The sequence below is a fragment of the Paroedura picta genome, chromosome 8 (genome assembly GCF_049243985.1).
Source record: "Paroedura picta isolate Pp20150507F chromosome 8, Ppicta_v3.0, whole genome shotgun sequence".
NCBI classification, from domain to species: Eukaryota; Metazoa; Chordata; class Lepidosauria; order Squamata; family Gekkonidae; genus Paroedura; species Paroedura picta.
This window is the reverse complement of record NC_135376.1, coordinates 2806120-2827598: the sequence shown is the minus strand read 5'-3', so window position 1 is coordinate 2827598 and position 21479 is coordinate 2806120. Positions and strand designations below refer to the sequence as shown.

At 52.3% G+C, this 21479-nt stretch overlaps 1 protein-coding gene across 8 annotated transcripts in view; it reads right to left on the bottom strand.

Annotated features, from left to right (window-relative positions):
- Nucleotides 1–21479, bottom strand: part of LRCH3 (leucine rich repeats and calponin homology domain containing 3) — a 110260-nt gene that overhangs the window by 5704 nt on the left and 83077 nt on the right. For 5 of the 8 annotated variants that reach the window (XM_077348063.1, XM_077348064.1, XM_077348067.1 and 2 more), the window contains 6 exons: nt 16186–16234; nt 15045–15167; nt 13479–13597; nt 11013–11150; nt 9572–9649; nt 4818–6865 (listed from right to left, as the gene is read on the bottom strand). In XM_077348063.1, coding sequence (XP_077204178.1) covers nt 6665–6865; nt 9572–9649; nt 11013–11150; nt 13479–13597; nt 15045–15167; nt 16186–16234 — 708 coding nt within the window. In that variant the 3' untranslated portion in view covers nt 4818–6664. Of the gene's footprint in view, nt 1–4817; nt 6866–9571; nt 9650–11012; nt 11151–13478; nt 13598–15044; nt 15168–16185; nt 16235–17728; nt 17810–21479 lie in introns of those variants that run through there. The other 3 variants (XM_077348070.1, XM_077348069.1, XM_077348065.1) reach the window with 3 other exon arrangements.

The window sequence follows — 21479 nt, the reverse complement described above, 5'->3', positions numbered from 1 at the left end:
GCTTTCGAGGTCTGATGGGGTCGGGCTGGCCTGCCCTATCCAGGCCGGGGCCAATCCGTGACTCCACCAATTTTAAAAGCAGAAAAGAACCTTTGGGCCTGTGACCGGGAGCAGTCCTTTCACGGAGACCTTGAAGAGCTGCAGGGGGACACAGGTGTGGACAAGGCAGACCCAGGAGGCCCTTCCTTATTCTTTGGGGGAGAAGCACTGCTGGTCCTTCAGGTGCTGCTGGAGTCGGGTGGCAGGAGCACACGTCTTGTCCTCTGGCGTTTCCCGCCCGTGAAAGCAACAGGCCGCCTTCCTATTCATGCCACGTCTCCAGTATGGCCCGGAAGGGTGAACCCACAAACTGCCCAGTTGTCAATTCGGCAAAGGGTGATGGGGCCGGACCAGATTCAGCGGGCCGCCATCTTGGTCTGAAGCCGCAGAACAAAGTTTGAGTCCAGTGGCACCACCCTAGTTTTCTTCGAGGCGGAAGTTTTCATGAGCACACAAACCTCCTCGGGTACAAGGACATGGGAGTTACTAGTCCATGCTTGTAGGCAGAGGGTGAGCAGTACATTAACATACGGCACAGAGTGAAGCAGTTCCTTTTTGCACCCAAAGTTGAATTTGTTGACCATAGAACTGAACTCGTATTCGTATGCTGGCTGACGGCCATTCACAAGATTCTGGAAACGGCCTCCATCCCCTTTCTGCTATAATTGGCCAGTTAATTCTGCCCCTGAACTCTAAAATTTCCTGGCCATTAACCTCCCCCCATCTATATGCCTGATTGAGGAAGCTCTTTTGTTATATTAGAAGAAGTGTGCTTGCACTTAAAAGCTTATAGCATGAATAAAACTTTATTGGTCTTCCAGGTGACTTACTGGACTCAAACTTTTTTCTGCTGCTCCAGACCAACATGGCCGCCCACTGGAGTCTACCTGGACAGTATAATGAAAATGTTTCACAGATTCCAGACCCAAATAGGGATAAGAAGCTTTGGGCCAACTTGTTTACAGCAGCTTCAGAGACCAGAACTAGGAGTGAAGGATTCAAATTACGGGGAAGGAGGTTCCACTTAATTATTGGAAACCCTTTTCTGACGGCCAGGGCTGCTCATAGATGGAACCTGCTGCATCAGAAGCAGTGAGGTCTCCATTGTGGGAAGTTTTTAGGAAGAGATTGGATGAGTGGGTGATTTTTAAGTCCCCAAGAAGGTGGGGGGCTGGACTGCATGGCCTTATCGGTATTTTCCAGCTCCGGGTCATTCTGATTCTGGGTTCCATTCCAGGGGAAAACACAGTGAAGGAAATGAATATGTCAAAACGGGAGGGTTATGGGCAGATGCATCTTCCACTATGCGGCCCTTCCGCTCCATCCGGCTCCCGTCAAGCTCCTCTCCAGCCCCCTCCTCTTTGAAGGGATGAAGAATCAGGGAACAGCAACACACCAGCCAGGTTCCGGGACAGTTAGCTTTATTGAAATGTACACTCGTGAAAAGACATACACGCCCACGCATACAGAGATTATAAGAGGGGGACTGAGGGGCAGGGTGGGGCGTGAGGGAGAGAGGAAGAATTTTCCTCCTAAATACCATGTCCTGAAAGAAGGGGGGCGGGGAATGGATGAAACCAGAATTAGACTATGGGGGAAAAAATCTGGTACCAAAGATGCAAAGAAAGAAGGCATTTCCGTAACATGAGAATCAGGAGGAAATCCAACATAACGTGCCTTCCCGGGCAGCACGAAAGCATCTCAGGTTCTGATCGAACAAGGAGTCCAAGGCAGGTCTTGGCTCCTTCCATTTCAAAATGCACACGGCAACCTTTCCCCCCCCCTTCAACTGACAAACAATTCAGAAAAATTGGGAGGGGCCCAGATTCTTCTCTCTCAAGCACTCCTGTTTCTTATAAAACATCCCGAAAAATATCTCCCTTTACAAACAGCTTTTAAAAAAATACACGACGGATGGTGTTCCTGAATACTCCTGGCCACACACAAGTGAGGCACTCTGGTTTCCCGACTCCAATCGGGGCTGGCCCTCCAAGCTGAGCCTGTGCGTGGCCACCCTTCCCCCTGCCCTTGGCCACCATCTCTCGAAATCCCTTGCTTTCCATTTCAGAAAGGCCCTAGAACAGCGGTAGTCAAACTGTGGCCCTCCAGATGTCCATGGACCACAATTCCCAGAAGCCCCTGCCAGCGAACGCTGGCAGGGGCTTCTGGGAATTGTAGTCCATGGACATCTGGAGGGCCGCAGTTTGACTACCCCTGCCCTAGAACAAGTCGAAGTGGGGCTCAAAGAAGAGATGATGATGACAGAGACGCACGCCTGTGCACGAGACGCTGCATCTCAGGAGAGGAATCTCTGCTGGTCAAGCAGGACGTCCCGGGATCAATCCTTGGCCTCTCCACTTTCAAAGATCAGATGGCAGCTAGTGTGAAGACTTTGGTCTGAGACATTAGAGAGCAATTCCTAGTCTGACAATACTGACAATTGACGGACCAATTTTCTGATAAGGCAGCTTCATGGGGAAGAGCTGGGCTCAGTGGCAGAGCCTCTGCTTGGCAGACACAAGGTCCCAGGTTCAATCCCCAGCAGCTCCAATTAGAAGGACCAGGCAGAACGTGATGGGAAAGCCGGTCTGAATAGGCTATACTCTGATGAGCAGCTGTGGCTCCGTGGAAGAGCCTCTGCTTAACATGTAGAAGGTTCCAGATTCTATCCCGGCATTGCCAGGTAAAAGGATCAGGATCAGGCAGTAGGGGATGGGCAAGACCTTAGCCTGAGACCCTGGAGAACAGCTGCAGGTCTCACTGAGGTGGACCGATGATCTGAAGGAGCTAAGGCAGCTTCTTGCATGTTCCTGCACACACATGGGAGAGATGAGTATTTGCCAGAGGCATGAACTTCTGCAGGAAATTCCCTGTTTCATTGTCTGGTGCAGAGCTCGAAGCCAAGACTTTTACAGGCAGGGGAGACCTGGATTTTGACTGGGCACAGAAACCTCACCTGCGTGCACATTAAGCACCTGCCCGGCATCTAGGCCGGGGAAAAGGGATCAAAGGAAGGCAGGCAGAGGAAAGAGGTCACGGAGGAGAAGTTTCTAGTCCTTATGGCTGTAAAAAGAAGCTCGAGAGTCTCATGGCGAATCCCTGTTGAAACTGCAAGGAGGGGAGTTGCATAGGCTTCTAGTCACAAGAGGAAAACTACACTGTTCTGCCGAAGACATCGGCTTTCGTCTTTGCTAGCAAAACCAAATCAAAACAAGACTCCAGTGGCAACTCAACAGGGGTGGCCAACCTACGGCTCTCCAGATGTCCATGGACTATGCTGGCAGGGGCTCGTGGGAATTGTAGTCCATGGACATCTGGAGAGCCACAGGCTGGCCACCCGCTGGAGACTAACAGAATTAAGTTTCAGAGTCAGCTGTGTGGGTCTGCAGGAAGAGAGCTAGTTGCATCTTAAAGACCAACCGGATTTCCAGCGTATGTTGAGTCAGCGTTCCATAACCGGCAAAAGGAAGTTTGATTCTTTTTGGGCACGATTCGACTAGACTCGAATCTAACTCATCTACCCAAATGGCTGTGCAACCGATTCTCAAAAGCTCGTGCCCTGAAGAACGTGCTGCCACTGGAGGCGACTCCAGCTGCAACAGAATTAAGTCCTTCTAATCGGCAGAAGTCCGGCTCCTCGAGGGCTCACCGTGTGCAGCTCCGACAGGAGACCGAGGTGGGTGATTTCTAGTTGACCGGAAAGAAAGAGATCTGGGCTGAGGAAGGCAAGCTAAGCACTTGGCCACAAGGGTGCCCAGAACACACCTGTAATTCCAGACCCAGAAAGGGGCCACGTGGTAAGATTCGTGGGTCATCAAACCTGTTAAGACTAGAGCAGAATCAGCGGAGGGCTATCTTGTGCTGCTGGCAAGCTTGTCTTTGGTGTTTGGAGGGCACGGACCCGGGAAAGCGAGCGAGCGGGCGGCCCAAAGGCTCAGCGGCGGAAGGCACTCAGTGGTGCAGAAGGGCCCGTCAGTCACGCTGCCAGGGGGCGGAGAAAAGTCACAGTCGTAGGGTCTCGGCTACCATAAGCCCTCCTCTGCCTTGTAAGAGGTGGTGGTGCTCAAGCGCAAGAGCGCCTCACATCAGTGGAGGACTCCCCAGGAGGAGCAAAGTGCTGCCGTTAGCAAGTCATCCTTCTCCGCTCTGCTTTGCTGAGCTTCGGATTCCGGAAAGCCGGGTCAGAGCGGAAGGGTGCCTTGGCGGAAGCTTGCTCCGATGACCGAAGGCAGAGCCGACAAAGAGGCAGAGATTTGTGCTTTAAGACAACTTCGAGAGGAAAGGTCTCCCTGAGAAAAGCAAGTGCGCTGTGTGCGGACCTCAGAAAAGCAACGCTTGGACCGGGACGGTATCTGAGTTACAGAGTTGAGGGAGCTGGACTAGGGACTGAGAGACCCGGGTTCGAATCCCCGCTCATGACATGGAATCTTGCTGGCTCACTTATGGCCAATCTTGCACTTTCCGCTTATCCCGCCTCACAAGGTTGTCGTGGGGGTAAAAAAAAGAGGAGAGGAGAGGTGCTTTGGATCCCCCTGGGGGAGAACGGTAGACATAAGAGAAGTGAATAAAGAAGATGCCATATGCAGGGAAGGCCCAAAGCTGGCTTTCCACATGTCCACAGACTACAATTCCCATGAGCCCCTGCAAGGACATACTGCCAGGGGATTCGTGGGAATTGTAATCCATGGACATTTGGAGAGCCACAGTCTGGCCACCCCTGTAGCACACTGCAAGGCAAAGGGCCTCCAAGGAGTCTGGTTGCAAGCATGACCCCCCCCCCCCCCCCCGGACTTAAACCAGTTAATGGCCAAAGAGGTTTTCCCCTCAGGGCTTAGTGAAGTAAGAATACTTTGTGCTCCTCAGCCAGGGCCTTGCTTATCACACAGGAGGGACTGCACACTTGGGAGCCAGCAGGGTTTGCCATCGGAAGAATTCGGCACCTTGTGAATCTCCTTCTTAGCGTAAAATGTAAATTCAAGTTTCTAGCGCTCATGGTGGCAAAAGCCAGGTTGGGGACAAACAGCCGTGGACGCCTGCGCACAGCCAGAGCGTGGGGCACCGGGATGGTCTGCCCCGCTCTGCTGTGGCATTCCCTCCTCCTGTTGAAAGATCCCTGCCAGTGATCCGAGGGAAAGGGCCCGTGTGGAGCGGGCTGTTCTGCCAGGGGTCGGCAGCTCCCCTGCTGCCTCAGCTCTCCTGAATGCCAGAGGTTTCCAAGGGCTGGGCCTTCGGCGGCCGCCTGCCTTTCCTTCTTTCCAAGGGCCGAATGCCTGCAGCAGAGCCTACACGTCCTCATCCTGCTTTTCAGAACTCCGTCAGCAGAAAAGGAACTCAGAACATGATACATGAATGGCAGCGGGAGCAAGATGCGAGATTTGGTGCAGCCTGCCCAGAAGAGGCTGCGCCTATTGAGAAGCGAAGGGGCCGAAACGCAAGCGGAGAGTTTGCACCACTGCTCGCGAGTAAATCCTAAAGAAGGAGGAAGCCGCATGCCAGGAAAGGAAGTGAGCGAGGTCTCTGGGGTGTGGATGGGCAATTCCTTACGGCGCCAGCAATCTCTTGAGCAAATTCTAACGAGGGAGGAGACGAAACGAGTTTGTGGCATGGGCATATGTGTGCGAATACGGCCAGTTCACAGGCAGGGCAGTGCAGGCAGCGGGGAGCCAGCCTCAATTGCCGGCAGCAACGTGAAAAGTCAGGGCAGACGCTCCTGACGCAAGCAGTCTGCTACTGTGGTGAACACAACATGGGAGAAGAGGACTCCCAAGCTCAGCCATCGGGGAAAGCCACCAGAAGCGGAGAAGCCCCAGGACCCTTTCCCTAAACGCAGGGGGGCTGTTGGTGTGGCCAGTGGGTTGCCTCGGCAAAGGCGTTTGACCATCAGCTGCCTGGCTTTCGGGAAACGGCAGCTTCACGCTTTGCCTGCTTGGCTAGTACAGCGGAGGGGTGCTCAGGGGCACAGCAGGAGTGTGCCTGGAATCCAGGCAGCCAGGAGGGTGCTGCCGTCTGTGCAAAATCTGGCCCCCGATGTACAGGCCCGAGGTCGCTGAAAAACCCTGAGCGAGCTCCACGGTTTGTTCTTAGCAAATGTGGAGAGAACCTGAAGAAACGCTGGGCAGTTCTGGTCTGAAGACACCAAAGGAGGTCAAAATGCGCGGAAAGCCTTCCGGTCCAGGAAGCAGCCACTCAGCTGCCGGTGCGGCATCCGGCCTTCCCCCCGCCTGGCTTTCCTCCCACCGCTGTCTCCACCCCCTCCTGCTCAGAAGGGGCAAAGTGCTACAAAAATACCCTAAACTGTGCAATTAAAATAATATCTACACTTTTCCTTTTTTTATTGGCTAACTATTCCAACACCGCAACGGAGGGTTGATTTTTGTTTGTTTGTTTTGTTTGCTCAAAGTTACAAAGTGTTCCAGACAAAGTGTTAAGATTTTTGGCTAACAGCAAACACCGGGTCACTTCTCAGCACCAGGGCTTTCCCGCAGAGCCCTTTCCAAGTGACCCGGAATCCGTGAGAGCAAACAGACACAAAAATCCCCACCCACCCACCCCGGCTGGGACGTGGACATTTCACCGACCCCTCGGAAGGCCTGGGAGGGAGTCCGCCGCACCCCCCGGCCTTCCGCTAGAGGAAACAGACCCAGCGGTAGAACACACAGAGCGTGAGCATCAGAGCACAGTAAAACGCCGCAAAGCCGCAAATCTGGGAGGAAAGGGAGAGGAGGGTGGGCTCTTCTGAATCTGCCCCCAGAGAAAGGAGAGATTCCACCGTCCTTTTAACGCTGAGGTTTAGCTGGAGAATGTCAGAAGGGGAACAGAGACTGTCCTGTCCAAAGTGTGAGCAGGAAGGGAAAACAGACAGAAAAACAATTAGAGTCAGTCTTAGCAGACAGGCAAGCATCCACGAAGCATACGGCGGGAGCGGTTTCCCACACGGGGGCCTTCCGACCTCTCGCTTCCGTTTAAGCAAACGGCCTCTCAAAAATTAAAGGGCGGCCAAAGAGGTTTGAAGACCAAGCTGCCCCTGGCTATGGAAGGGACAGGAGTGTCTTGATCTGGTCAGGAAGTTATTCAAAGGAGAACTGGTTGAAAGCTCAATCTGTGAGAGGGTCTCTCGGTGGAGCAGTGGAACAAACAGAAGAGAAATGCAAGCAGAGGATAGACCTCCCGCCCCCCCCCCGCCCCCCTTCAGCAATGCAAAGTTGGTCTCTGAATGTAGAATCCTGCATAAGTTCCCAATGGAGTGTCACCTGCTCAGCTCTGCCCGTTTTGCTGGTCTGTGTTTTGAAGACGGACATTTTTGGACTTGACACTTTTCTGCCAGCAAAGGTGGAGGGGTTGGGTGGGGAGCACGCTAAACTCATCAGTGCCCAAGGAGTCTGGAGCAATCCGTGCCCACCGATCCGTCGGCTGGACGGGGTTGCGCTGGGATGATGAGAGCATGGCTCTGTGCAGGATACCAGCTTTACAGCAGGGGTAGTCAACCTGTGGCCCTCCAGATGTCCATGGACTACAATTCCCATGAGCCCCTGCCAGCAAATGCAGGCAGGGGCTCATGGGAACTGCAGTCCATGGGCATCTGGAGGGCCACAGGTTGACTACCCCTGCTTTAGAGAACGACAGCTTTTCAAAACAGCTGAAAGCCAGCTTGGTGTTGTGGGTGAAACACAGCAGCCTCTAATTTGGAGAACCCGGTTAGAATCCCCACTCTTCCTCCCCATGCAGGCAGCTGAGTAATCTTGGGCCAGTCACAGCTCTCTCAGAGCGAGCTCTCAGCTGCTTTGAGTGCTTGTACTTAAAAGCTCACGCCCTGAATAAATCTTTGTTGGTCTTAAAGGTGGCACTGGACTCTGATTTTGTTGACTATGGTGCACTTTTTGAATGCCCCCCCCCCTTGAGAAGGTGGTGGTCTTTCTGAAATGGCTAGATTTTCAATTAAAATTAACCATATTTTAGGATTAACCATATTTTAGGGTTCTCAGTGGAACAGGCTTCCTCGGGAGGTGGTGGGTTCCCCATCTTTGGAGACTTTTAAACAGAGGCTGGATAGCCATCTGATGGAGAGGCTGATTCTGGGAAGATTTCAAGGGGGTAGCAGGTGACAGTGGGTGAGCGATAGGAATGTGAGTGTCCTGCATAGTGCAGGTGGTTGGACTAGATGACCCAGGAGGTCCATTCCATCTCTATGATTCTAGGATTCTAAAGGAGCAGAGAGCAGGGGGTGATAAGGCTGGGAGAACTCCTCTTGATAAGTCTCCGGCCTCTGTACAAATACTGTGCTCTCTTCGCCCTTAACTGAAGCGCAACCGAACGGCAGGGTGGAAGCGACAGAGCAAAGGAGCATTATGTAGCATCTGGGAGCACATCTCTAGTTAAGGACCAGGGAGCAGGTGTGGTTAAAGCCCTCTGCCTGAGACCCTGGAGAGCTCCTGCCAGGACACAATACCAGCCTTCATGGACCAAGGATTTGATTCAGGATGGGGCAGCCTCCTGTGTCCGCTGCATATATCATGCTGCTTTTATTGCCTTGTTTTCTGGTTTTGCCATCCTATTTTATTTCACGGTTGTTTTTGCAGTCTCTAATTCTGTACTCTGTTTTGACTGCACTGCCTTCTACGCAGCGCAGTCCTCCAGAACCGCAGCAAGCACAAGAGGCTATAAATTAAGAAAGGAAACAAAATGCTTTCTGAGCAACAAACGAAGTCGGCCTTTGGGCTGATGGGCTGAACGGCCGCAGCTGAATGCATGGGAGAAGGAGCGTCAAGTCCAAAAATGGCCCACAGGGCAAAAAAGTGAGCCTGTGCAACGACCAAGTGGGAATTTATGCCAAGATACCTTCCAACAGAGAGCAGCACGACTGCCTCTAAACGAGCCGTTCATTGTCAGGAACAGGGGCCTCCATTTGTGAATGACAAAAAGAGAATCTGGGAAGCCAAGCAAGCAGAGAGCCCTCCCTTTCAGACTCTCACGTACAGCTTTTTGGAAAAACTTTGGGTCCTGGTTACGTTTTCTTCCTGGGAGAGTGGCCGTGAAAATCCCACGTCTTCCTCTGTAGGCAAGACGCCCGAGAATGGCTCAGCACGTGGGGATGACAGACCATTCACCCACTAGGATTTCCAATCCTCTCCCACAGGTGAACCGACTGAGGTTGAAAGGGGCCACTTGGCAGAGTCAGATCAGTCGCCGGCTTCGTGTGCTTAGAAGCTGCTGAACACTGAAACCGACTTTATCCCAGTTATCATCAACAGGTGGCCTCATACTGGAAACTCTCCGAAACAGAACAGGAAGCCCGTGATTTCATTTCCCGTTTTGTTTGTTCCCCTGTGCCCATGTTTTTAATGCGAACGTTCGGGACGACAGATCATTGAGTACCCGTAACAGTGGGAGACAGGCAGCCCCCCGTTTCTGGACCCCAGATTCCAGGGTGACGGTCAGCACAGTAAACACAGCCTAAATCAGTCTGCTTCAGCTAAATGTCGGCCTCCAGGGAGGTCAGCAAACATTAAGACCGCAAACATTTTTTTCTTCTTACCTGAGGCACACCGATCTTTCGGCAAGCTTCCAGGAAATTTTCCACGTTCCGCCGACACTTTGCCATAGTTAATTTAGGCTGCGGGAAAGAGGAAAGGAGGGCAAGATTCTTAAACCCAGTTCAAATTTAAACACAGCAACAAAACAGAGGATCCAGCAGGTGGCTGGGGAGCAAACCCCCTGAGGCCCCGATGAATCAGGAATCAGTCAGGCTCCCCCCACCCCGCCCTCCTCTCTTCTAGAAGAGTTGGTTTTTATATGCCGCTTTTCTCTACCAGGAGTCTCCAAGTGGCTTACAATTGCCTTCCCTTTACTCTCCCCACAACTGACACGCTGGGAGGTAGGTGAGGCTGAGAGAGCTCTAGTAGAACTGTTCTTGGGCCAGACTGTGACTGGCCCAAGGTCACCCAGCTGGCTGCATGTGGAGGAGTGGGGGATCAAACCCGGCTCGCCAGATTAGAAGCTGCCACTCTTAGCCACTACAACAAGCTGGCTCTCTAGTTTTGCATCTACTTTATATTCATTACCCGTTACTTCCCACCCTTACCCAACAATAATGGGTTTAAAGTACATGTAGAACAGTACTGGCTGGATATCGGGGGGGGGGGGGGGGGAAACTCACAGATTAGTTCAGCAGTGGAACAGGCAGCCACAGGAGGTGGGGAGCTCCCCCTCACTGGCAGTCTTCAAGCAATGGCTGGACAGATACTTTAGGCTGAACCTGCATTGAGCAGGAGGTTGGACAAGAATCGCAGAGTTGGAAGGGGCCATACAGGGCATCTAGTCCAACCCCCTGCTCGGTGCAGGATCAGCATGTGTCCTGTGTGGTCCCCTCCAACTCTATAATGCTATCAATGGTAATTCTAGGAATTGCATGTTTTACCAGGCTCTCCCTATCAAAACGATGCCCCAGACCATTCTCTAGTTCAAGAAGAACAGAAGGCAGACAGAGATTGCTGATGCTGCTGTTCTCTTTTGGACATCGGGTGTTAAATTAAACCGCCATTCAATTTTTAAATTATTTAGTTCAGATTTCATAACTGAAATTTAATGCAGTGTTTTAACTGCTGATGTGGACATCATGAGGTAGACTGCCCTGAGCCACCTTGCTCTGTCTATAAATTAGATAGACAGTTTTCAGTGATTCCTAGAGCTACCCCTTTGGCTCTCCCTGTAAGAACTTCCAGTGGCTACATTTAAAAAAAATTCTCCCTCCACCATTTCAAGTGAGCGGTGAGATCTACGAGGAATTTGGCAGGCCTAGAGGTGCATTGTTAGTTTTTATTGTTCTGTAGTTTCACAGAATCCTTTCTATTGACTGCTTTTATTTTTTAGTTCAATATATCTTGTTGATTGTTTGTAAGTCACTTGGGGAGCCTTGTAGACAGACCCGCGAGTGCAGAACGAACTCGTAGCCGGACATCCTCCCGGCGGATACTCACTACAGCCGGGGAGGGGACGTGAATGCTGGGGACGGAGCGGGGCCGCACGTGATTGGCCAAGTGGCAGAGCACGACTCCATCCGTCAGCGCCGCCCCGAGGTCGCTCGGCAGGGATACTTTCAGCCGGGACTCCATGTTCTGAAACGGGAAGGGGCAGACTGACGTTAGAATCCGCAGACGATGAAAAACATATCACAGGGGTAGTCAAACTGCGGCCCTCCAGATGTCCATGGACTACAATTCCCAGGAGCCCCCTGCCAGCGAATGCTCCTGGGAACTGTAGTCCATGGACATCTGGAGGGCCGCAGTTTGACTACCCCTGACATATCCGGTGGGAACGGAGACAAGGACCGCACATCCCGGGGCACAAGAGGAACTCTAACCAATGCATTCTACGGACTTCGCTGCAATGCCTTCAGGCCAGACCTGTCAATCCCGTTCGTGCTGGGGAGATTTGTCTCCGAGCTGTTCTGGAGACGTCACGGTTCCCTGCAAGTGCGGACGGGCTGAATCAGATACCGCTGTGGTGAGAACCTGGGAATGCCCCAGGAGCAGGCATGCCTATAAAACCCTTCCCATCTCCAGACACTTTCTGGGGGTGGTAATAATAACTGGGAATTGGAATCACTTGGATCAGTTATGGATGCAGCTCCCCCCCCACACACACACTCAAACAGAAAGGCCAAACATGATGCAGGCATTATTCATACTGGGGAGATTCCCTGGGTATGCAGAAAAGGAAGGACCAGCTTTCTCCTTCTGTAAAAGGAGACTGTCTACAGCAGGGGTAGTCAACCTGCGGCCCTCCAGATGTCCATGGACTACAATTCCCAGGAGGCCCTGCCAGCGAATGCTGGCAGGGGCTCCTGGGAATTGTAGTCCATGGACATCTGGAGGGCCGCAGGTTGACTACCCCTGGTCTACAGGTACCAAATTTTAAAGGGGAAATTGCCCCACATGGTGGGGGGTGTGGAGGTGTGTGGATGTGGAGGAAGAAGGGGAGGGGAAGTAAGCCAAACCAGCCCTCTGACTTACAGACTACTGGAGGAGAAAATCTGCCGGGAGGAGGGACTTCCACATTGCACTCCCCTCCTCTGACTGTTGGGAAGGGCCAGTTGTCATGAACCCCTGGTTCCTGCCCCGGTTTCCATATTCTTCTCCCGCCTGATTCTGGCATCCCCATGAGGCTGGGAGTGCCCCCCCTCCCCTTGCTCTCCACTTGCATTTCAAAGGCTCCCCCTGGTTTCCACGGCACCTCGCCATCTCCCGTCCTCAAGGCTGCCTTCTGGGATGGGGAAATTGCTTTAACACCACTCCACTTGAAAAGACACTGCAATCCTACTTTCCTGTGCGAATGCCTAATTCCCACCTAAGTTGGTTTCTTGTCTTGCCCCCTTTCCCACGGCCCAGGTATAGAGGGCCTGCCACCTCCTACCACGCCGCCTCTGTCAACACTCGCTGTCTGTGAGCAGATGCAACGTGTGGACTTGACTTTGCTGACTCTTCCAAACAAAGACTTTTCACTTTAAGCTTTCTACTGATTCCGGATGGTGATGTCTATGGCGTGAGTCTGCTGGGTCTCAACTGCTTGGTTCCGGACACCAGTGTGGTGGTGCACCGCACAGGAAGTATTTCATAAAAAGGATGCAATCCTGACATCTCCTATCCCTGAATGAAACCAAGCCTAAGTGACCAGTGCTGCTGGCTATCCAAAAGACTCTGTCCTCTGTCCTTGCTGCCTGCTCCACCTGGAACTGAGCCAGCAGACTTCCCATCCAAGTCTTTCCTCTGAAGACGGGGCTGTCCAAGGCCTGGTGATGGTTTTCGTACATTCCCAGTTTCACAATGTGCCTCCCAGTTAAATCAGGCAGCCCTCAAGTCCTCAGGGAATCCAGGATGGGCATTGTAGCTGTGGTTTCTTTCTTTCTTTCTTTCTTTCTTTCTTTCTTTCTTTCTTTCTTTCTTTCTTTCTTTCTTTCTTTCTTTCTTTCTTTCTTTCTTTCTTTCTTTCTTTCTTTCTTTCTTTCTTTGTCTCCCCCCCCACCCCCCCCAGGATCGTCTCATATCTCGGAAGTGAAGCAGGCTGGGCCTTGCTTAGCATTTGAGTTGGAGGCCCCCGAGGAAGTCTAGGGATGCTATGGAGAGGCAGCCAATGGCCAGCCCCTTTTGATCATGCCTTGCCTTAAAACTCAACAGCAGGGGTGGCCGAACTGTGGCTCTCTCCAGATGTCCATGGTCTACAATTCCCAGGAGCCCCTGCAGGTATTATTTATTCCTTTATCATATGGCACGTGTCATGTAGCCAGGAGAGCATAAGATTGCCTGGCAGTCAGGCAAGGGATGTTGTCCTGCAGGGGCTCATGGGAATTGTAGCTGTAGAGCTTGGCTGTACGCTGGCTGTGACTAGATGGCATTGCCCACCCCCTGCCTGCTTGGACATAGAGCAAAAAAAGCGGGGTTACGTACTTTCCTCAGCTGCTCTATCAGCTCCACCTCTTCTTCCCGCAGTTTGGAATTGCGGTTCTCGCTGCAGTCTTCCGAGCTGTGCATAGGAGCGGAGGCAGGAGGGGGTGGTGGTGTGGCAGCTGGAAAAGAGACGGGGGAAAAATAAGGAAGCAGGCAGAGATTGGGAGCTATTCTGTCTCTGCTGCACGCAGTTCAGGTGAGCTTGGGAAACCCGCATTATTAATCCAGGTAACATATTCCTGCATTCTGCTCTGCCCTTCCTTCTTACTTCTTGGACAGTATAAGTTTGGTGGAGTGGCTAGGAGCCCTCTTCTAATCTGGAGAGCCGGGCTTGATTCCCGGCTCCTCCCCCACATGCAGCCAGCTGGGTGACCTTGGGCTAGTCACAGCACTGATAAAGCTGTTCTGACCGAGCAGGAATCTCAGGGCTCTCTCAGCCTCTCCTCCCTCACAGGGTGTCTGTTGTGGGGGAGAGGAAGGGAAGGTGAATGAAAGCCGCTTTGAGACTCCTTCGGGGAGAGAAAAGCGGCATATAAGGGCCAACTTTCTTCTTCTTCTAAAAGCTTACACATAGGAAATGTTTCTTTACACAGAGCAATTAAATGTGGAATCCACTGCCAGGAAATGCCGTGATGGCCATAGTGACAGCTTTAAAAGGGGATTAGACAGATTCATGGAGGACAGTGGCTACTAGCCATGGTTACTAAAAGGAACTTCTACATTAAAACAAAGCCACCTTCTGAATCCCACCACCAGTAGCTGACATCTGGGGAAGGCCTCGGCCTCTCTGCCCTGCCTGCTGGCCCTCCAGAAGAACTGTTTGGCTCCTGTGAGAGGCTGGACTAGATGGACCCCTGGTCTGATCCAGCAGGGCTCTTCTGAGGTTCTTATGAAGGCTTCGGCCTTTGTCAATGGAAAAATGGCCATTGATGGCACAGGGGAATGGAATCATAGAATCATAGAGTTGGAAGGGGCCATACAGGCCATCTGGTCCAACCCCCTGCTCAACGCAGGATCAGCCCTAAGCATCCTAAAGCATCCAAGAAAAGTGTGTATCCAGCCTTTGCTTGAAGACTGCCAGTGAGGGGGAGCTCACCACCTCCTTAGGCAGCCTATTCCACTGCTGAACTACTCTGACTGAGAAAAACTTTTTCCTGATATCTAGCCTATATCGTTGTACTTGAAGTTTAAACCCATTACTGCGTGTCCTCTCCTCTGCAGCCAACAGAAACAGCATCCTGCCCTCCTCTACGTGACTACTTTTTAAATACTCAAAGAGGGCTATCATGTCCCCTCTCAAGCGAGGGGGGGGACTCAGAGGAAATGGTGTCAGATGTGGCCGAGAAAGTACAGAAATTCACAACTTCACTTGGAATCTGTGTTGCATATGATCATCCCAGAACCTCACAGCACAGCTGGGGGAAAGCTGAAAAGGAGACTAAGCCCCCATATCATGGGAATCCCCCCCCCCCACACACACACAATCCTGCTAGGATTGGAGGCAGGGATGTGCCGGAAGTGCTCCGTGTGGGAGTGACCTCAGTCATGTCTGGCCGCGTTGTTTACCTTTGCTTCCGTCATCCCTCATAGCATTTCGGAAAAGGAAGCTCTCGGGGCGTTGGGGGGGATTTCGGTAGGGTGGAGCGGCGGCGGCAACAGCAGGGCCAGGATACGGAGCCGAAAGGTGAACTGGAGGCAGAGGGGGCAAAAATGGAAGAGACGGCGTTTAAATACAGCTGGAGAAAGGGGGACACAATGTGACAGCTGGGCATGACGAAGGCGCAGGACAAGGGCCGGCTCAATCCAGAGGCTGCACACCGAGGAGTCTGAACAAGACCCCACCTAGGCTCGCCAGGTCTCTTGGGTCGGGCAGGGGTCCCCCACATTCCAGACGTGTCCTCACTCTGTTGAGCTCCCTCAAACCGAGAACATTGCGACATGCTGATGTCACCCGGAAGTGACACTCTGGTTTCTGGCCAAAACTTTATGGTTCGAAGTAAATTTTACCATGAAGTTTTGCCCAGAAGCTAGAGCTGCACCCTTCATGCCAAGGCTGCTGGTTTAACTCATAATGTCTTGTTTGCCAGGGTAGAAAATGGAAAGGTAAACTCGACGGGTGTCAAGGGCCTTCTAAGCCCAGCTTGGATGGGTCACCATAGCAGGACTATTTGGCCTTGTGGGTCACCATGCCACAAAGGTTGGAAAACCCTCTTCTACAGCAGTCCGTAAATGCTATTACTGTTACCACCTTGCATACAGTATTTCTACAACTGGGAGTACACAGTTTCTAAGGCCTGTGCTTCCTGAAGGCACAGGAGCAAGGACGACTGTACCGTGCCAGTCTGATCATCCAAATCTGTCCAGCAGTGACACCTGCCTTGGCCTACACGCCCCAAAGGAGATCAGGCTCTTGGCAAACAGAAGACTGGCTTGCATGTCTTTAAGGGTTCTCCTTCACTCTGGCATGGCATCTTGGACACAGGGTTGGAAAAGGATGCTGGAAAAGGATGTTGGAGTCCCCACTTCTGCCATGTAAGCTTGCTGCGTGACCTTGGGCCGCTCATAAATGTTCAGCCTGGCCGTCTTACAGGGTTGTTGTGTGAGAACAGAGGAGGGGAGAAAGAGGGCCAAAGCTGCTTCGAGGCCTGACGGGGTAGAAAAGCTTGATATAAACGAACACACAAAAATGCATCCTTTGCCAGTTTACCTGTTTGAGAAGTAGGAGAATTTGGTGAGATGGTTGACCGGTCATCGCTCTGTGGAGAAAGAGAAGAGATTAACTTTTATTCATGGGCAGGGGGAGGGGAACAAACACACACCTCTAAGACACCAAGAGGGAAGACGAGCAAACAAGCAATTCTCTAAGAGAAGGAATGCATGCTGTGAAGAAAAATCAAAAGAATTAGCCTCATATGATGAGAAGAAAAACTATGATTTGGGGATGAATGTGTTGGGGCAAGAGCCCAAGGAGTGCCATGATGCCAGGTGCAGAAAGACAAGCAAGTAAATATCGTGAGGGTCTACCGCAGCATCTTTGATGACATACGAGAGCTCTGCCACAGCCCCAAAGTAAAACCACACTGTCAAACGCTGCTCTGTTTTCCTGAGCTACGACTGTTAGCACTGCAATCTCTCCCAGGAGCTGGTTGCCAGCACAAACAGAAAGCACAATCACAAACAAAATTTTCTACTCAAGCTGCCAAGAGGGCGGACAGAACCCAAATCCAGTCTATCAAACCAGCAAATGTCCAGCAGCAGAAGCAAAAAGGCCAATCTACAGACTGTCGGTAGTGGGGAGAGGAAAGGGAAGGCGACTGTCAGCCGCTTGGAGACTCCTTTGGGTAGAGAAAAGTGGAATAGAAGAACCAACTCTTCTTCTTCTTCAGTAATCTCAGGGCTCTCTCAGCCTCCCCTCCCTCACAGGGTGTCTGTTGTGGGGAGAGGAAAGGGAAGGCGAATGTAAACTGCTTTGAGCCTCCTTCGGGTAGAGAAAAGTGGAATAGAAGAACCAACTCTTCTTCTCTCTCAGCTTCACCTGTCCCCAACCTCTTTCTATAAAGAGAAAGGAGTTGGTTTTTATACCAGAAAAGAGTCTCAAAGCGGCTCGCAATTACCTTCCCTTCCTCTCCCCACAACAGACACCCTGTGGGGTGGGTGAGGCTGAGAGAGCCCTGATATCACTGCTCAGTCAGAACAGTTTTATCAGTGCCGTGGCCAGCCCAAGGTCACCCAGCTGGTTGCATGCAGGGAAGCACAGAACTGACCCGGGCTCGCCAGATTAGATGTCTGCACTCCTAACCACTACACTCCCTCAATATTTCACATCTGCCTCTTGTTGACAAGATTCAAGGATAACAGCACAGTGGCTGATCTTGACGCCCCTGCTTCAGTGACCCAGTTAACAACATTTGCCTTTGCTTCCCTTCAAATGACCTATACTTGGGGCTGCCAGCTCTGGGTTGGGAAATACCTGCAGATTTTGGGGATCGAGTTGGGGGATTGATGAGTTCAGAGAGAGCCCATCCTCTGAAGAAGCCACTTTCTCCAGGGAGATCTTGGTAGTCTGGAGAACTATAATAGCGGGAGATCTCCAGGCGGCACCTGCAGATTGGCAACCGGGTCTATGCTGGGAACGGCCTCTGTTTGCTTTAAAACTAATCAAGTCAAGGATCACTCCGGGCAGCAGAACAACCACAGCCAGCACAACGTGGGCAGTCCAACCGAGACGGGCACACCGGCATGCTCTTCACCTGCTGGACGGTCCCCGGCCGTCTTTTAATGGTGTTGGTGTTACCGTCAGCCTCAAACACAAAGACAGGCTCAAAGCCATTCTGTCGGGGGTGGCAGAGAAGAAAGGCAGTGAGGCAGAGAATCACCTGCAGGGGACAGAAGGTGCAAAGCACAAGAGACCAAGAGGCTCACACACCGAACGCTTGCATGGAAAGCCAGGAAGCTGCCGTACGCTGCACTCCGCGCCTAGCATTTCCGACCCCGACTGGCCAGGCAGGTGGGCAGCCTCATGGCCTGAGACCTGCTTTCGAGATGCCGGGGGTCCTACGCCTGCAAACAGGGGGCCCCAGCCATTACTCGCCTGGAAGGCTGCTTTGGATAATGCTACAGGCGCATGTATTATCTGAAACCATCGCATACAAATTGTCCCAAACTGCTCCTCTTAAATGTTACAAGTACAAGCCGGCCGTGAACAGTCTCTGCCCTCCTAGACTAGGAGCGCTTTGCCCCCCAACAAGATCTTCCGGGAGTGAGCGATTGAGACATTGGCGCTTCCTTCATTAGGAATCTTGGCCATTTCTGAGGTGCTCCTGGCTGTTGAATCTAGCTGTTCTCCGCTAGAGCGAGAGGGCTGCCCTCCGAAACCGTGTCGTGGACCAGCCAGCTCCAGCAGCGCCGTGACGCAGACGACTCCGCTGAGGAAGAGGCAGCCAGCTGGCCTGACCCAGACCCACACCCAGTAAGAGACTCTGCAGGAGGAAGCAGTCTCTGAAGAGCCAGATGTGGACCCACAGCCGGGCACCAGGGCAATGGTCCCTCAGCCCTGAGTGGGCAGCAGAAAGCCAGCAGCCAGCCAGCCAGTTCACCTCCCCTCTCTGCAGAACCTCGGGAGCGACACAGAAGGGAGAACAGGAGGGAGGTGCAAGACAGAAGGTGCAGTGCCAGACTGGCAGCACAGCACAAACTCCGCATGAGCCATGAGAATGAGTGTTTGCAGGAGCAAGGTGGAAGTGGCTGGCTGGCGTTTAGCCTGATAAAAGCAGCAAACAAGGGGGCAGCTGTGTGGAAACAATGCTAGCTCCTGATTGTGCAGCCTGCATTCCCGACTGGTTTCTTGGACGCTGACGCTGCTCTCTAGGACCCTCCTTTTGGATTTCTCTCTGGACTCGGAGCTGCAAGTGTCACCTAGCTGGTCATTGAACTTTGGAAGGGGATTCTGACTGCCTCGATTGGCCTGCCATGTGTCTGAAATCAGGACAGAATGGGCTGCTCTTATCAGCATCCACCCGGTATGACAAGGAGGGCACCATGTTGGCAATGAAACTCCGGGATTTCCCCACTGGCTCCTTGCCCAGTTAAATTCACGTGGCCAGAGATATTTTTGCAGGTTGCCCAAAGACTTGGCTCCCAAGGCTCAGTGATTAAAATGTCAGGAATGCAGCCAACCAGCAACAAACGCAGCCTGTGCAGGAGCCGGCCGAGCACATGACGGCTGAATGCCTTCTCACTATCAGCACTATGTTATTGCACGGAGCTATCCCTGAGACACGAAGTCTGCAACCAAAGTCTTCACGCGTTCTTTAAGACACACTTGCGAGGGCTCCGGTCACGATAAAGAAGCGCATGCAGGATTAGGATCATTCCATGCTGCGGCAGAAACCCCAGCAGCTTACTAAGGCTCAAGAGGTCTGGGATCCTGGACCCCTGGGATTTACATTCGAATTTTGGTCTAAATGACTGTAAATAAAGATTGATTGATTGACATTTGAATAATTCATTCATTTTGATTCCAAACGGGGCCATCCTGCCAAACCTAATCCCTTTTGGAGGACTACTACTACCACTACTACTACTACCACCACCACCACCACCACTACTACCACTACTACTACCACTACTACCACCACCACCACTACCACCACCACCACTACCACCACCACCACTACCACCACCACCACTACTACCACCACCACTACCACCACTACTACCACTACTACTACTACCACTACTACTACCACTACTACTACTAAATTTATTACCCGCCACTCTTGGCAAAGCAGGCTCGTGGCGGGTTACAAAATAAAACAAATCAATACAATCCCCTAAAAGCCCTATTTCCCCTTAAAAGCAGCAATTAGAAAGTTACCGACAAATGATGTGCAGGGTTTTGATTGGACCACCTATTTGTCCTGGAAGTCCTGGGCCGCTCCCAGATGTTTGGGGGAGGGATGAGACTATCATTTTAATAATTTTCTGAGAGGGCCTCTGACTTCAGAGATAGAGTTCTTCACGGGACGGGCTAAATCAGGTCGTCACACTGAGAGAGGAGGCCAGCTTAGATCTGATTCAATTCACCGTCACTACCTAGACACCTGGGATTTTCCCTTGTCTTCTGCGTAAACTGGGGCCCCCGAGCGGCCGGGGAGGGGTTAAAGACCCATCCAACATCTTGTCACTGCATGGATGCTCTGTACATGCTCTGAGGAACCTGCTGGAGCCCAGGCAAGGTGCATCTCGCTGAGTTTGACCAACTGTTCTGCTTCTTCTGTGCTGGCTTACTACGCGCTTGTTTGTCCTCATGCAGCCAACCTGCTCCTTTCCTGCATTTCTCTTCCCTCTTTGGCCTCTTGTGCTAGGAACGTCTGGACAAGCTCTTGGGGGCAGGCTTGCTCCACCAAGTAAACCTGGCCTGCCTGGTTCCAAAGGCATTTCTGAAAATGGGTGGGACGGTCCCAAGGCAACCAGGCAACAACACCCCGTGCATTACACTTCCAAAATATCATCAGTCCCGAGCCACCCGGTGATTCCGAAAAGGTGGGGACTGACGCAGAAGGCATGAGCCCAGAGGAACAGGTGTGGTCTCCCTTCGCTTCCTGTGGTGTGTTCCTGTCTTGCCGATGGACTTTGAGTCCTATTCTGGCCCCTGGCCTGGGACGAGGAAGGGCTGGAACCTCCTGTCACAGCACCTGCATGAAGCTGCAACTCTTCCGGCCTCGCTGGAGAGCCTCTGAGTGGCCCAGTGCAACGTGGCTTCCGTCAGCTACGTGAAACACACTCTTCTTAAGCTACTTGTAATGGGGGGGGGGGCACCCAAAACAGTGAGTTCCGTCCAGTAGAGATTTTCAGGTTAAGAGCCTCCAAGAGTCAGATAAGGGCTCTGATGCAGGAAGCTCAACCCCCCCAAATGGCATTGGTCTCTAAGGTCCTCCTGGACCGGAATCCAGCTGTCCTACTGCACACGGGGATGGCTACACTAGAATATCAAAAGAGTGGTGGAGCTGACGGCTAAGCTGCTCTGCTTCCCACGAAAGCACGGCACTCAACTGTGGCAGAAAGCGCCCAACTCTTCAGGAGAAAGAACTAGAGGAGAAGAATGACCTCAGTGGAACAGACGGCTGGGAAAGACTACCAAGAAATCCAAGATGCAGACAGATGCATGGAAAAGAAGGCACTAGAAGGTTACATAGGCACATGCCAAGCTGCCTGATACTGACTCAGACCCTCCGTCCATCAGCAGTGGCTCTCCAGGGTCTCAGGCATAGAGAGGCCCTTTGCATCACCTACTAAGGGGCATTTCAGCTGGAGATGCCGGAGACCGAACTTTTGAGCTTCTACATGCCAAGGAGATGCTCTGCCTGGGAGCCAGGGCTAGTGTACCGTTCCTGGGCCAGCAGCCCCAACGCGACAGGAGGAGGCTGAAGGCAAAGGGTGTGAGGGTTGCTCCAGTTGTCTGGTTGGGAGAGGCGCCTCTAGGAAGTTCCTCTGCGCCAG